Raw genomic sequence first — 15882 nt, 5'->3', positions numbered from 1 at the left:
AAACTTAAATGTTTTCCATCCTGTATTTTTCATTAAATTCTTTAGCTGGTTGTATAATCTGTATTTCTGACTCAATAGACCAGAACAAGTTGGATGAACCTGAAGAGTGAGATTGATGGACAGTCTCCAGATCTTGACCCCAGGACCTCCACCCACAGCTTGCCCACCGATATGTCTCAACCCAGTGAGTGGCCAAATAATGATTTCATGAAATCCAAACTCCAGTCATGTCAATTCACTCAGCGGCCAGCATGGTAACATCCATAACCAGCTATTTTCTATGTAGGCAATAGGAATAGTGAAAATGCACAAATGGAGAACAACTAAAATATGCAAAACTGTTTGTCAACATAGTAATTTAAGTGAATCTGACAACAGTTGTATCAAATCGTGCTTAAAAACTTAATTTTTCCAGGCTGGTTCTCTGTGTATGTGCTTTCTAGAGTAACCAGACTTGTGTAATTGCCTCTTTTAACTTAAAGGCAAGACTTTATTTCTTGCAGCTGTCATAATAATTTTTCTTTCAATGTCTCATCTTTTCCTCCTTAAACTGCCAGTCCCCTTGAACATGATGCTAGAGTAAAGTGCCATAAATCTATATAAACCATTCAACCAACTCTGTTTTACAGACTTTCCATACAATAAGTCTGCTTCGCTGCCAGGATATGGGCGGAACGGCATATACAAGGTAAACCTTATAAGACCAGATAACTGCACACAAACACAGCACCCTGCAAACTTTTTAATACTCCATCTGTCCGTGATTTTTGGGAATATATGTGAGCTGTGGTCACAGATGCTGTCATTTGCTCTCTCAGCAGTGAAGAATGTTGTTTGATCCTAGTTGGATTTGTCAAACCCAGCTGCTGGGACACGGAGGGCTGTTGTAATCGCACACATCAGGACACACGGTCACAGATCAGTTAGTGTAGAGATTTAGCTGAGGAAGCCATAATGCTGAGAGGGTGTGTCTGTGTTTGCGTGCAGTTAGAAGTGTGTCTTGCTCCCACCCTCTGGCTGTTTTCCATGTTCTACTTTGATCTTGAACTAGAAATCTAGCTCCCTTAATGAATTATCCTCTGTAATGAAGAGCAAATGTGCTTCCACAGCAGAAAATCCAGGCACACGCGTTTATTAAGAATCTAATTCAGATCTTTTATCTCGCATGCAGAGTGCCGGTGTCTGCTTTGTGAAGATTTTGGGAATGGTTTGAAAGCTACTCCTGTTCACTAGGTGGCAGTATTTTGCAACTGTTCTTTGTATCCAACTCCCAGGACAATAAACTACTTGAAAACAGAAACATTACCTATTCCTTTTATCTAATCTGGTCTGACTTAGTGTCAGATTTCCCTCTTACTTTCCACAAGCATTCACTAAAGCATGTGAAACAGAGAGATGGTCATAGATCAATATTTAACCAAATACAAGCTCCAGCCCTGAGGATTCAAGCCTCTGTCTGCACTAGACTTTAACCTTTAACCTCAGGAAATGAAAGAAAAACTTTCACAGTTACAGCAGCCGCTCTGTTCTAACATGATATTGTTACTCTCATTTGATAGTAGCAAAAATAAATGGTCAAGGCATGGCGAAACGTTTCCAATTAGATTTTTGTGACCTTCTTAAAACCAGACTTTGAAATCGGTTGATCCATTGGGGCATTAATGTGCCGGTCGTCGAAAAAACTGCCACCTACTGTTTGAATAAAAGAGGGATATTTGTGTTGTGGTATTGCCATACACTGTATACAGTTTTCATAAATGCCAAATGTTCTCATGGGTTTCTCCTTACTAGGCGGCTGATCTTGGTGAGGATGATGTAGATCATGACTCATCTTGGAGTGGAATGAGAGGTGAGTGAGTGAGTATTTAACTTGTATAGACGATAGACGAGTTGCATTTGTACCACACAAGATTAATGATTGTAATTTGTCTTTCCCTTTCTCTTTTTTTCAACCTCTTTCCTGTTTTCCATCCTTTCCTCAGAGTATAAGGTAAGTTCTGGTGTGTTTAATGGACTGCTGTAGCTTTTCAAGGCTGCTATTACACAAAGTTTATCACTTTCACATTTTGTAAAACAGGTGACCCTAAAATAGGTTGCATGACTTTTCTGATGTTATATGAAAATAATAAAATGCAACAAACTCAGACAGCAATAAATATAGATTCACTTGCAGTGGTGAATTTTGTGTGATAAGTTATTGGTTGCAAGATGCTTTTGATGATTGTTAAATCATGTTCAAATTGTTCAAATTTAAATTCAGCCTATATCATTTTAATAATAATGTTTTTGTTACATACGGATTAATAAATCAAAATCAAATTTGAATGCTTGATTTAAAGGAAATTATTCTACAATAAATATTTCTGATACTGAGTAAAAAGTAATATTTAAACTGCAACCGCTTTCTATTTTAATATATTTTATAATGCTATTTATTCTAGTAAAGGCAGAGCAAAATTTTCAGCAGTCAATACTTCAGTCTTCAGTGTCACATGATCCTTCAGAAGTCATTTTAATATGCTGATTTAATTCTCAAGAAACATTTCTTATGATTATCAATGTTGAAAACAGTTGTGTTGCTTAATATTTTTCTGGAAATCATGATACTTTTTTTCAGGATTCTTTGATAAATAGACAAACACAGCATATATTTGAAATTGAAATTTAAAAAAAAATCATGAATGTTTACTGTCTTTACTGTCACTTTTGATCAATTTAATGTATCCTTGCTGAATAAGAGTGTTAATTTCTTTACTTACTGACCCCAAACTTTTGAATGGTAGTGTATGTGTGCGTCTGTGTAATTGTGTGCTTTTCACATGCATGTGTGTTGCAGGTCTACCCCTATGACATGCTAGCTGTGACCCACAGAGTCCGAGTAAAACTACCACGTGATGTGGACCGCACCAGACTGGAGGTAATGTTTTATTAGAACTTCAAGTAGACCACTTTTCTTTCTTTCTCGTCCATTCTTCTATGTACTCCTCTCTAATTTGGCCTGTTTGCTGTAGATGATATTACTGAGTTTAGTGTTTAGTGTGATTATATTTTAAATGGAGGCATTAGGATGTTCCAATGTGCAAAGTCATCATCAAGCGATGATTTTATAATGATTTACACCTAAATGCAATTGTGTCATTTTGTTTATTATGTCTGGCTCACTTTAACTTCAGCATGAGTTACGAGAGATGTTGATTTATTGACCCCCCCACCCCCTATAACTGTTAGTTTGGAATCACTGTGGTTAAAATTGCAATATCTTAAAATGTGTGTGAGTTTGTGTGTGTCTGTCCATGTTTTTCAATCACGGTGGGGACTTCAACCCGAATGCACACTGACTCATGGCGACTCGTGTCACCGTGAGGAAACAAGCTTATAAATCATACAGAATTAGTTTTTTTGAAAATGTAAAAATGCATAAAGTTTTAGGGTTAGTGTAAGGGATAGAATATACATTTTGTACAGTATAAAAACCATTACGTCTATGGAGAGTCCTCACAAAGATAATGAACAAGACGTGTGTGTGTGTGTTTCATCATATGAATGCTGTCCTGAAATGAGAGGCCATTGTCACATCTGTTTGAACTGAGCATGATTGGAGTCAGTCTCCCAGCGGGAGACACTTGCAACACCCAAAACTTTCCAAAGACGGTGATTTCAGCATCTATTTGGAGGCATGCAAGATACCCACACATCTGCAAGTGTTACAGTACCACATACAAACAGGGCTTGAAAGAATAAAAATTTATACAAATCCTTTCTGGAATGGTTTAAACCCAAATTGAGGTCATAGGCTTAAAAGCCTGGCAACTTTTATTGCCCAGTCGTGCTCGTAATCCTGATTGTGCTAAAGGCAATGAATATCCTTAACAAGTGCAAAGCTTTAGATGACACATGGATATAGATGGTTGTAATTATTGTCAATATTGTATTTTTCACTCTGTCTTTAATCTGTAATGACGTTTGCGTCATGTAGATATTGTTAGCAGAATAAACAGTGCTTAGATTCCTGGCGGGAAGGTCATTTGGGTTTGTTCTGATTAAGGTTTGATTAGCTTTTTGACAGTGTTATTTTAGGCCTTCATAGATGGATGACTATAACATAGAGCTATGCTGCATGCTTTAAAGTGATAGTTCACCCAAAATGACAATTCTGTCATTATTGTTTCATTATTTGAATGACATTCTTCTTTGGAAATCAAAAATATTTATATATATATATATAGCAGAATGTCCAAGATGCTCTTTTCCATACAATGAAAGTGTATGGTGACCACAGCAAGAATATAGCAAGATTGTCAAGGCAGAATGTTTAATAAATAACCATTTCAGTTTTGGTCTGTTCCTCACACAAAGTTTTCATAAGATTTAGAATTAGCTTCACGATTGGAGGGAAAAATCGAATTGCGATTTTTTTTCTGATAAAAGTTGATTGCAATTTAAATTGTGAACCAAAATAAAATAAAATCAGGTGTGCTACATGTGCTTAGGGCTGCACAATTTGGCCAAATGTTGTGATTATTGGTATCGTTTTCAAAATTCGTTTTCAAAAACTTCACCGTCTTCTCCTATTTCAAAGTTTGCATTTTCAGGCCACCAAACACGGTTGTTGTGTAAATGAATGACCAGAATTAAAAGTTTTCTGTTTTCAGTTGAAAACTGTGTCGTGTAAACGGCCCCTGAGTTAATAACTAATGATTTTTGCAACGGAAATGAATCAATCAAAGACTTACTTAAAGGGTTAGTTCAGCCAAAAATGAATATTCTGTCATCATTTATTCACCCTCATGTTGTTCCAAGACATTTTTCCGTCTTCGGAACACAAATTAAGATCTTTTTTATGAAATCTGAGTGGTTTCTGAACCATCCATAGGCAGCCAAAGTCATTGCAACTTTCAAGGCCCAGAAAGGTAGTAAAGACATATAAATAGTCCACATAGTAAACACAGTGCAGCGCTTCCGGGTTCTACGTCAGAATGGCGGCTCATTATTGGCCGGTTCCTGCGTCAGCATCACACGTATGCGTCGAGGTGCTCACATGAACAGCGTCGGCAAATATTGATGTCGTAGCAGACTGACATGGAGGAGAAGAGATTGTTGAATAAAGTCGTTATTTTTTTTATTTTTTTTGTGCACAAAAAGTATTCTCGTCGCTTTATAACATTAAGTTATTGTAGTTACATGGACTATTTTAACGATGTCTTCACTACCTTTCTGGGCCTTAAAAGTTGCAATGACATTGCTGCCTATGGCTGGATCAGAAAGCTCTTGGATTTCATCAAAAAGATCTTCATTTGTGTTCCGGAGATGAATGAAGGTCTTACGGGTTTGGAAAGGCATGAGGGTGAGTAACTAATGATTAAATTTCCTTTTTGGGTGAACTAACCCTTTAAGCTGAACAATGACTTTCTTCTAGAGCTGCTGTACAGCCAAAACAATCTTCGTTGCATTCATTTCCTGTTATCACTGTAAAGCTGCTTTGAAATAATTTGTATTGTAAAAAGCGTTATATGAATGAAGATGACTTGACTTATATATATATATATCAATATGCCTATATTATTATTATTGTACATAGGCATAATATTGTACATATTATTGTACATATTCTAAATATAAATATCAGTATATTGTAATAGTTCACTGTAAAATTTATTTATAATTATATTTTTAATTATTTAAGAAAATATATTTTTATTTTACATTACAACTGTAAAATCATTAAACCTATAATAAAAATAGGCAGTGCATAAAAGTATTTGAAACAGGTAGTGCTGAACATCTTTTGTGTTCTACTGAAGAAAGAAAGTCATTCAAGTTTGGAACTACTTGAGTGTATAAATTGACAAAATGTAAACTGAACAATCTTTAAATTTAATAATTTAATTTTTCAAAATTTAATAATTGCATTTATTATAATTCTTATCATTTCAGAGGCACCTGTCACCAGAGGACTTCTACAACGTGTTTGGGATGACCATTGAACAGTTTGACCGTTTGGCTTTGTGGAAGAAAAATGATCTCAAGAAGAAAGCACGCTTGTTTTAAATCACACCTAATCGCTTAAAGGAAAGCAAAGATAAAGAGAAAACCTCTTCTCATCCATCCTGTGTGCATGGAGGGATGAGTGTGAGAGAAACATATATGCACCTTCATTCTGCTGCATAGCTACTGTCATCCCATCTCACGCTGAGGAAGAGGGAGCGCTTTCACAACGCTGTTTGCCACCTATCTTTGTGCGCGGACGCCGCACCACATGGCCTGAATGTTACTCTTATGACGGAGAGCCTGGAGTCAGAACTGAATTCTCCAACACTCTTTGTTTTTCTCTTTGATTGTCTTTGATCTCGCTCCTTCAGCTGTCTTTGTGATTACTGTGTTGTATTCTCTCTTAGTGGAAAAGGCACTCAATATTGATATAAGCCACTTTCTTTACATTTTATACCGTTGATAAACATGGCCAACCAGCTCTACATGATATGTAATACTACCCATCGTCCCCTGTGCCCTTGTTTTTGACTGCAATGAATGCTGTCCAACGTCTAAGTCTTGTCCACGTCTACTCGTCTTCTTTGCTCAATGTCTTTCTCTCTCTTTTCTCAGTCTCTTCCTGCCTGTTCCTCTTCTTACCTCTTAGACATGATACTCAGCCACTGCTTGGACTGTAATATCTATCATGTGATATCAGCTTTATGGAAGCTCATTCATCCATGGCTTTAGCATGACCAGGCCAAAGACTCATTCAGAGCAAGAAGTCAACAAAGCACCCTCACAAGTGACCTAACCAGACGCGACGCAATAAAGCGACAAGAACAAAAAACCTCTTCCAGGTCATCTTTTGTCTTTTCCAGCCTCTACCGTGATAAGTGAAGAGCAACAGGACACTTTGTCGATCGATTGGTTTCCATTTTCGCTACATCATGCTTGGTAGCCCCGCCCACTGTGAAATTTCATTGGTTCCTCGGAACTGTACATTAAATAGCTTCTCATTGGCTGTGGTTGCGTCTCATCACACATCAGACTGAGAACTTGTCGTATTGCGCCTGGTTAGGACACAGTGTTAGTTGTTATGTTTATTAATCTTTACTGTTGCTCAATGACTGTGAGTGCGGACAGCTGGAACAATGCATAGCTTTTGTCATATTATGTATCTGTTGGCTTTTTCAGGTCAATGTGCAATTCAATAAGACATTTAGACATTTAATCTGATATCGGGACTTCGCATACTCTCTCCATATATATCGTGCACATTACGTATCGTCATAAATCTTATCAAATGCGTCAGCCAGACATTGCATTGGTCTTTCTCGTTGTTTGAAAATGAAAGTGCTCATTGCAGAGTAAACCCTTATTTTTGTATGCAATTTTTTTTCATACAGATGTTTGCCAGATACTTTATTTGCCATTTGCAAATAATTGCAACATTGACTTTAGCATGGAGCCATGCCAAAGTTAACAGTTTCTGTAGCAATTAGTGAAACTAATACAATACAACACTTAATAAAGCATGCAGTTCAGTGGCGCTTCATTTCATTTAAAACAAATATGATTTTTTGTTTGATTGTTAATAAATGTGTGTGCTGTATATTGATACAAATGTCCATTACACTGGTCATGTCACCCTGTAGGCATGCACTGCATATACTGGAAGCATCACGTAATGGCTTCATATTCAACTTTAGAGTGTAATCATGACGTGTTGTTTGATTTGAGATCTGAAAGTTACTGAAAGATTGTCTTGTTTCTTCTGACACATTCTTAAGTTGTACCACGTTTGCGCTAGATATTTTACTCTGATGAAATTTAACTTGGTTCTTTTACTGATGCCAGTTACTCAAATTTGCAAAGAAACATGCAAAGTGTTTTATCCTTTTATTATATGGATATATTACTTAAAGATGTCAGAAATCTGGAACTGTTAGAGAAACAACATTCAGTAAACTAAGTTTTGACTAATGTGTAACGTGCCTATATCTTATACAATATCAAGGCATCTTTGGATTTTTTATTTTATTTTTACTGCTCAGCAGGGAAACTCAGATTGTTTTACTTTATTGTTGATTGTGAAAGTATGATGGTTTCTAACCGACTATAAGTGTGTGCATATCCAAATCTCTTTCTTCAGGGTCATAATGCAACATTTTTTAAGCAGTACATTTTAGCCTTTGCCGGTCATGCCAAAATCTGTTGTGCTTGGGAAAATACAGTAAAGCTTGTCTCAAATACATGAATGTGTTTTGGTCTGAGTGCGTAGGTGGGAGCCTTCCCAGAAGAACCATGTTGAGCTGTGGAGGACAAATGCGCTAGTCTTATTTAAACAGCTGTAGAAACAGGCACGTGTGTGGGTGTGAGTGGTGTTAGCCTCCAGTACAGCAGTCCAATAGTTCAGGCTAGGTGAGTTCAGATCAGGGTGTTTTCGATCATCTTCATACTTTAACAGCACTGTAACCCTTAAAAAAACAAATACAAATCAAGACTAAACAAGGAGGTCATTTAAACATCTGAATTGGTTCATTTTTGTGTTTATTAATATGGTCTTGAAGTTAATTATGAAGATAATATGGTTTGTTTTTGGAAATTATTTCAAAATGTATTTTTCTTTGCGTGTGTGTGAAGTGTGGATGAAGGCAGATGTAGGACTGTGACCCAAGAGAACTCTGACCCAACAGTTTTGAGAGCTGCTGGACTACTTTTGCTACTATTACACATTTACATTTTATACCAAGTTTGAGAGACCTTAAGAAGTTGTCTTTGTGTTATGATGAGGTCACACAACATATATGGTTTCCCATGGGTGCGCATGGTTTTGTGCTAATATGCAAACTAACTACTGCGTATAACTGTGTTTGTGATGTTATTCGGACTTTGCAAAGTTTGGGAAATGTAAATGCACTCATTTTATTCACTGTTTCTTTGAGTTGCTTTGCAATAAATATTGATATTCATCTCAATAAAAACAGCTATACTTCAACTCAAGTGTTTGTTTGTTTTTTTTGTAAAGAAAGTAAGTAGCTGAACCAGATAGATAGATAGAAAACCATCTACTTCAATTCAAGTGCTATAATGTAAAAAAAGTTGCTGAACCAAACATATTACAGATAGATAGACATGACCCACAGATAGATAGATAGATAGATAGATAGATAGATAGATAGATAGATAGATAGATAGATAGACTGATGACCCACAGATAGGTAGGTAGATAGATAGATAGATAGATAGATAGATAGATAGATAGATAGATAGATAGATAGATAGATAGATAGACTGATGACCCACAGATAGATAGATAGATAGATAGATAGATAGATAGATAGATAGATAGATAGATACCGGCCTATAGACGTTAAATATATAGAGGAAACTAAAAATATCTTACAACACTCCATCTTCCCAATGTGTAAATGTTAACGCCTACCAGTTCTGCTATTGGTTAGAATTTTTTGTAGCGCGCTGCCGGATTGGCCCACACGGTTGTCCATCTCGGGAGGATTTGACAGCGTGAGCGGTCCCCGGAGCCAAGATATGAATCTGAAGAAGCTCACACAGGCCAGAGGAACAACAGAGGTGGCCGTTATCAAGTGCACGCGGAGACAGGGCAGGTCCATCTTCTTGAGATAAAGTTATGACGGAAAATAACGGAGAAGGTAAGATGTCACTGTTAAAATTATTAGACAGTTGTCTCTATTTATGCATTGGGAAAGAGTCTCTAGGCTATCCATGAAATGTTTCTTAATTTGTCTATTTCAGTAACGTTACAGCATTTGGGGTTTGATAAGGACAAGCTCTGCTCTCTACAGTCATTCAACATGCATGGATAAATTCAATTCTCAATTCTCCCTTGCATATTTAAGTGTGATAGGCTTGCTTTCCATTGTTTATTTCTTATTTCAAAATGATAATAATAACATAAAACAGTTTTTGAAGTTGTCATCCTTCATTAATATTAGTATTTTTTTGGTGCTGCCATCAACCCTTTTCTTGTTTTGGAGCTGAGGCTGAGCACAAAGAAGCACGAGGCATCCCGATGAATGTGCAGCGCTCGTGTTGAATAGCGCGAGCCTGCAGGGATCAGCTGGCGTCTCGAGCCCCAGTCTCTGATTATGCAAAGGGGGGAGGGGCTGAGAGCGAGAGGTGAAAAGCTAAATTATGAAGAACAAATCCTATTAATTTGATACTTTTCAGTGGGATGACTTAGACAAAGAAGCTGGATTATGTTTTTGTGGTTTAAATGAGGATGAAGCATATTTGTCAATGACAACACCATAATTGCCACCCTGTCTAAGATTTTATTGTTATGTTTACCTGAGTTGACCCTATTTTTTCTTAAGCAACTTTGTTAATGTTGTTCTCAGGTGTTTTGCAAGTTCAGATGATGTTTGTTTAAACAGGCTATTTATATAAAGAATGTTGGGACCATGTGAAAGTGTTTTCCATCTCCAGTTTTCCTCAGGGAATTACTGACAATAGAGCGGACAAGAACCGTCATCCTGTGCATTGTTAGCATTACTGACTCTGGCTCTGAGATGATGGAAAACAGGACAAAACATAAAAAGCCACCAAAGTTGCATGCTGCGTCTCATATCTCACTGTCCAGACTGTCTCAAAACAATCAAACCAGGTAAAGAAAATAAGAAAGAATTGACTGGAACAGGTTGGATTTGGCCAAACACAGTCCTTGGACTCCTTGGCTAGAAATACGATCATTTGGAAAAACAAAGATAAGCATGTGGACAAAGCTCAGCATCTTTGATCAATAGCCAGTGTAGAGTTTAATGGGTGTGACCAAGCGCTTTGAGGGATGTTAGTCAAGGACCATCTGGTAAAATGGGCGATGGAGCCTAACTTGACCTGTTCGCCTGCATTTGGCTCATTTGGGAATTTGTATCATACAAACAGGAGGTTCAATTCAGGATGTTCTGCTTCCTAATCAGAGCAGAAACAAAACACTTTCCTTTATTGCTTTCCACGCTTTAAAAATAATATTTCCTTCCATTCTTAAGTAAATGCTGATTTTACTGGCGGTTTCATATCGTCCGGGTGGAGAATGAACACCATGAATCAATGAACAGCATTTTTTTTTTTCAGAAGTAGATTGATGCCATTTAAGGTGAAAAAGCATGTTGCACCCTAATAGCATAGCTTGTTCATTTACACTTTATTTGAAGAATTCTGTAACCACACAAAGTGAGGTCATCCGAGGGCTAAATACCATTATAGCTGAGTGTTGCATGGCCTCTGTAAGTGGGAGTTTGGTATTTTTTCTGATAGCTTGATGACTGGTCTGTACATGTGGCCTAATGTCTGATTGCTGATGCAGTGACATCATTACTAGTGCACATCTGGACCTGCATTGTTGCAGCATCTGTGTAGGCCAAAGATCGATGAGCGGTCTTGCTTAGTTTGCAAGAGAAAAAAAAGCAGTCGTACACTACAGACATTCAGTGGATGTTCATTATTCACTGCTTTGAATGATGGGGAAAATGTAATGCATTTTTTTTTTTCTTTTATAGTAACCTGAAGTTCCCGTCCAGGCTGTTTTTCCTCTCTTGTGGTTCTAGTCTAGCAGTCTGTGCCTTAGGATAGTTTTCACAGACTAACAGAGTCTCCAGTGGGTTTATATTAGTCTGCCTCAGGATGCAGCATGTCGTTTAATTGTGTGAGTGTGTGTGTCAAATACAGCTGTAAACAGCTGCTGATTCTTTCTCTGACTCAATACCAAACCACTTCCTGACCTGACGGTGATTCTATGGGAAGTTCTATTGCAGGGTTTCTCAAACTCGGTCCTGGAGGGCCACTGTCCTGCACAGTTTAGCTCCAACCCTGATCAAACACACCTGAGCAAGCTAATCAATGTCTTCAGGATCACTAGAAACTCACAGCTAGGTGTGTTTGATCAGGGTTGGAGCTAAACCGTGCAGGACAGTGGCCCTCCAGGACTGAGTTTGAGAAACCCTGTTCTATATGTAAAGATGTGTATAGACGCATTAGAGAGATAAGGAAATTTAACATGCATCATTCATTATGCATTAAGCAGACACTTTTATACAAAACAACTTTCAGTGGCAAATGCTTTGTTTGGGAATCGAACCCATGTTATAGGTACGGAACAGCTTCACAAACAGTGTTTTCAAAATCACAGTATGGTTATTTCTGTTACAAATATTGAAAATATCACACTTCTGGGATATAAACGCAAATCACCTTTTGAAAGTATCTTGGCACTTCAAATAAAGATATTGTATCATTACATTGGTACGCCCACTAGGTGTTGACAAGTGACTGTTGAAAAATGTATTTCTCATTGAATTATTAATTCAAGAGATTCCTTCAAAAACGGTGATACATCCAGTAATGAAACAAGTGAAGTAGGCTATACATGATTCATTGAATCATACCGTTTTTCACCTTTTTTCAATTTGAATCCATTCAAATTAATTAAACATTTTTAAATACTCTGCAGCAATTTACTTTTTGTCAGAACCTTCAGTAAATTACAGGTTATTTTGTTTAGTTTTCTGTTTAGAATCGTGATCTCTATTTTAAAAAAAAAAAAAAATTGTGATTCTCAATTTATCCAGAATCGTGCAGATCCAGGTATTGGTCATTTGCCAGCATTGACAAGTTAAAGCTAACTGGATGGGTAAGTTATTTTGGCAAAACATAAATACATTAAAGGAACCGTATGTAAGATTGTGGCCAAAACTGGTACTGCAATCACTTTCAAATTACTGTAGAGCGGTGTATCCCCTCCCCCTCCCCCCTGACTTGAGGTTGCCAGCTAGGCTGCAGGATCCAGCAGGAACATAGGCTGCTACAAGGAGCTTCCAATGGCAAGTGACGAGTCTCCTATACAAATCCTTGTTTTATTTTGGACTTTGTCACGACGTATTTCGGATTCATAACGAGGTCTTTTAGGTTTCGTAACGTTAGACATTTTTTATCCGACACGTTTGTAGCTGCAGCTGTGGTAACTAGAGCAGAGCTGGCAACCCGGATGCCAAAACACTACTGACTTCGTGATTGGTAGATAGGTGGAGGGTGGGGCATTAGGCCAAAACACAACATGACAACATCAACATCAGTTGAGGGCTGCAACTTGGCCGGACTACTGTTGTCAGTGATATAAGTATTTGAAATGAACATGATTTCTTAATGTCTAGTGACATATCAGGGCCATTTTATGATTAATTGAAATACATTTCTTACATATGGTTCCTTTAAGCAAAGACAACAGGGTTGACATTTTATCACATCACTTTATTAACAAATCAATTCCAACACAGGATATTTGGTGAAAGTACCTTTGTGGCGAGCAGGGCTGGGCAGAGAGCTGTGGGAAAGGAGCGATTCCATCTAGCGATTACAAATGAGCGTCACCTGTGCGCCACACCGGCCTTTTGTCTCTCCCGGAGGGATAAAAGGAGCAGTGATACCAACGGTTTTCCTCAGGCGTATTTTGCGCGTGCGTATACAGTTTTTTGGATGTAGGACTTGTTCAGCCAAAACAGATTTTTCACTTCGACTTGATTGATTGAGCACAATTAAATATGTTCGGTGAATATACCGTTTTAATTTTAAGTGAAGACCTTGAGCTAGTATTACAACAATGCTTCTTTTTGCAAGGGGATAATTATTTGGAAGTCATTTATGGAGCCAATATGTAATTGTCAATTTCCTCAATTTTCCAAAATTATTTTGCAGTGAATGAATTGGTGAGAGAGAGAGCAGTGCCTTTAATAGTGAAGCTATTAGTTTAATTACTTCAAAAACAGCAATGCTTCCATCTCATTGCTGAGAAATATAATGCAGCTTTTCAGTAGCAAAGCTATTTTATTAATACAAGTCGCCAGGGCAGTGTTGACAAGTTTCTGAGCTCCTGAGTCCTGAATTTTTCTGTGATCGTGTCTGTATGTGTGAGCTTGTGCTTCGTTGAAGGAAGCGCATTCATTTAGAACGGTGATTAATGACTTTTGACTACACAGACTTTTGTCCAATCAAATGCTTTCCCGGATACCATCTGCAACCGACTAGCTAGTAGCAAATCATGGTTCATTGCTGAGGCGCTAAAGGCTTTTGGCTATTAATTCAGGGTCAAGCCCTTCAAAATGTCCCGTCTCAGACTTGTTTCACAACTGTGCTTGTCAAACACTTTTTAACAGAATGTAGTGTAATAACAGTGATTAAAATGATATATGAATTTATAGGTTGTACAAGTTGGACAAACATTTTAAAAGACCTAATTTAATTTTATTATTATCAATAAATATGTGCACAAGTTCAGAAGTAACACAAACAGCTGTGCGAGACGTCTCTCCAGAGTCGTCATTCATGCATATTCCCCGCGGCTCTGTAACATGACTGGACTGGAGTGGCAAATCTTTCAAGTAAAACATGAAAAAGTGGTGTTGCCTGCCTTTGGCTCTTCTTCAGCTTTGGAAATGTTGTCCCATTAGGGTTTCACATCGAGACACCGCCAGAGGGAAGATTTGAGGGTAGCTTTGCTTTTTCTTCTTTATGTCAAACTCAAAACACTCAAGTGTGTTTGTGTTCAAAAAGTAGGTACTTGTACTTTAACTTGCCCATTTATGTGTGTGTGTGTGTGTGTGTTTGTGTTTGTAGGCTCAGAGTGTCTGTGCTGTAAACCGAGCTGAACTCAAGGCCTCTGAGTCACTGTCTAAGAAAGCTGATGCCTCATGCTCTTTAGAAAGATTTCATTTTCTTCAGTTGTCTCTTTCTCTTGCTCTCATCATTGAAATATCTCTGAATCATTTTAAATAAGTAGAGGATTACTGTAATTTCTGTCTCTGTCATTATTTGTTTCCGCCCCTTTCCGTTATTTGTCTATGAGATGGAAAGTGAGAGAGGGAAAAGCAAATGATTGAAGAAGGTGCTGTGGAAACTGTGGCAAAGATACAGAACATGAAAGTCGCTGTGGTTCTTAACTCTCCTGACCACATCACAGGCGGAGAGGGATCTGATTAGACTGATGTGGTCAGTGTTATTTGCTGGGTGGAAACTCTGGTGAAGTATTTTGTTTTTAGGGTGTGTTGTCACAGCCAAGGTAACGGCCTTTCTGTAAAGACTTATTTTATAGCTAACAGATGCTAGAATAGTTAGCATGAATAATTAATGCACATTGTGCTGTAATTGTTTGTTGCTTTTAGGAGCTGCAGCTAGCTTAGGTTTCTAAGAACAAAATTATTATTTGTTTTCACAGATTCTAAAGATTTTCGGTTTGATTGACTTGACTTGATACCTTACAATTTCCTTAAAAATGGATCAATATTCAAATATAAAATCTGCAGGCGTGTGTAAGCGCATTCCCCTGACGTCAAACAAGTTGTGTTATTGTTAACTAAAACTGACACTATTGAAAGACAGTTTTTTGCTAATTGAAAAAAATCTAAATTAAAATACAAAACTTTAAAAACTTAACCTAAAGAAAATAGAACTTTAAATTTTAAGCACATAACAAAATCACTTGAACTAAAATTAAAACTTAAAATATAAAAAAATAACAGCCAATTCAAAATATTAATAAATAATACTATAATAATAATACTAAAATAACAGTAGGCCATTACAGATTTGCGCAAAACTTTTGCGATTTTTTCTAAATGTCGACAAAAAACTATTTCGAAATGACGACGTTTCCATTAACCGATGTTATGCGACTAAAACTTCATTTTTTCCTCTCGCGATAAGTAAAATCATTCCAAAAACCATGGCAACGGACGTTGGTAGGTTTATGTACTAATCCCAGCCACTGCACTAGCCATTATTATTAATTGAAAGAGATGTATGTGTGTTTTCAAAGCATTAATGGTAAGGAACGACCCTTATTATACTTGTGAGCGGCACATATGAGGTGTTTCTGGG

The 15882-nt window shown here is 37.3% G+C and overlaps 2 protein-coding genes across 14 annotated transcripts in view; both read left to right on the top strand.

Moving 5' to 3' along the window:
- Positions 1 to 8971, top strand: part of ablim2 (actin binding LIM protein family, member 2) — a 70697-nt gene extending 61726 nt beyond the window's left edge. For all 12 annotated transcript variants that reach the window (XM_084134517.1, XM_084134525.1, XM_084134526.1 and 9 more), the window contains 5 exons: positions 79 to 184; positions 630 to 688; positions 1792 to 1853; positions 2837 to 2917; positions 5935 to 8971. In XM_084134517.1, the coding sequence (XP_083990643.1) occupies positions 79 to 184; positions 630 to 688; positions 1792 to 1853; positions 2837 to 2858 (249 nt within the window). In that variant the 3' untranslated portion in view covers positions 2859 to 2917; positions 5935 to 8971. The remainder of the gene's footprint in view (positions 1 to 78; positions 185 to 629; positions 689 to 1791; positions 1854 to 2836; positions 2918 to 5934) is intronic.
- Positions 8972 to 9540: 569 nt separating this feature from the next.
- afap1 (actin filament associated protein 1) overlaps positions 9541 to 15882 on the top strand; it is a 53865-nt gene continuing 47523 nt past the window's right edge. For both annotated transcript variants that reach the window (XM_084134514.1, XM_084134512.1), the window contains exon 1: positions 9541 to 9647. In XM_084134514.1, the coding sequence (XP_083990640.1) occupies positions 9626 to 9647 (22 nt within the window). In that variant the 5' untranslated portion in view covers positions 9541 to 9625. The remainder of the gene's footprint in view (positions 9648 to 15882) is intronic.

Source organism: Abramis brama, assembly GCF_963993115.1.
Source record: "Abramis brama genome assembly, chromosome: 14".
In the NCBI taxonomy this organism is placed as follows: domain Eukaryota; kingdom Metazoa; phylum Chordata; class Actinopteri; order Cypriniformes; family Leuciscidae; genus Abramis; species Abramis brama.
Note: the sequence above shows the minus strand (reverse complement) of the source record. Positions and strands in the feature narration are given on the sequence as shown.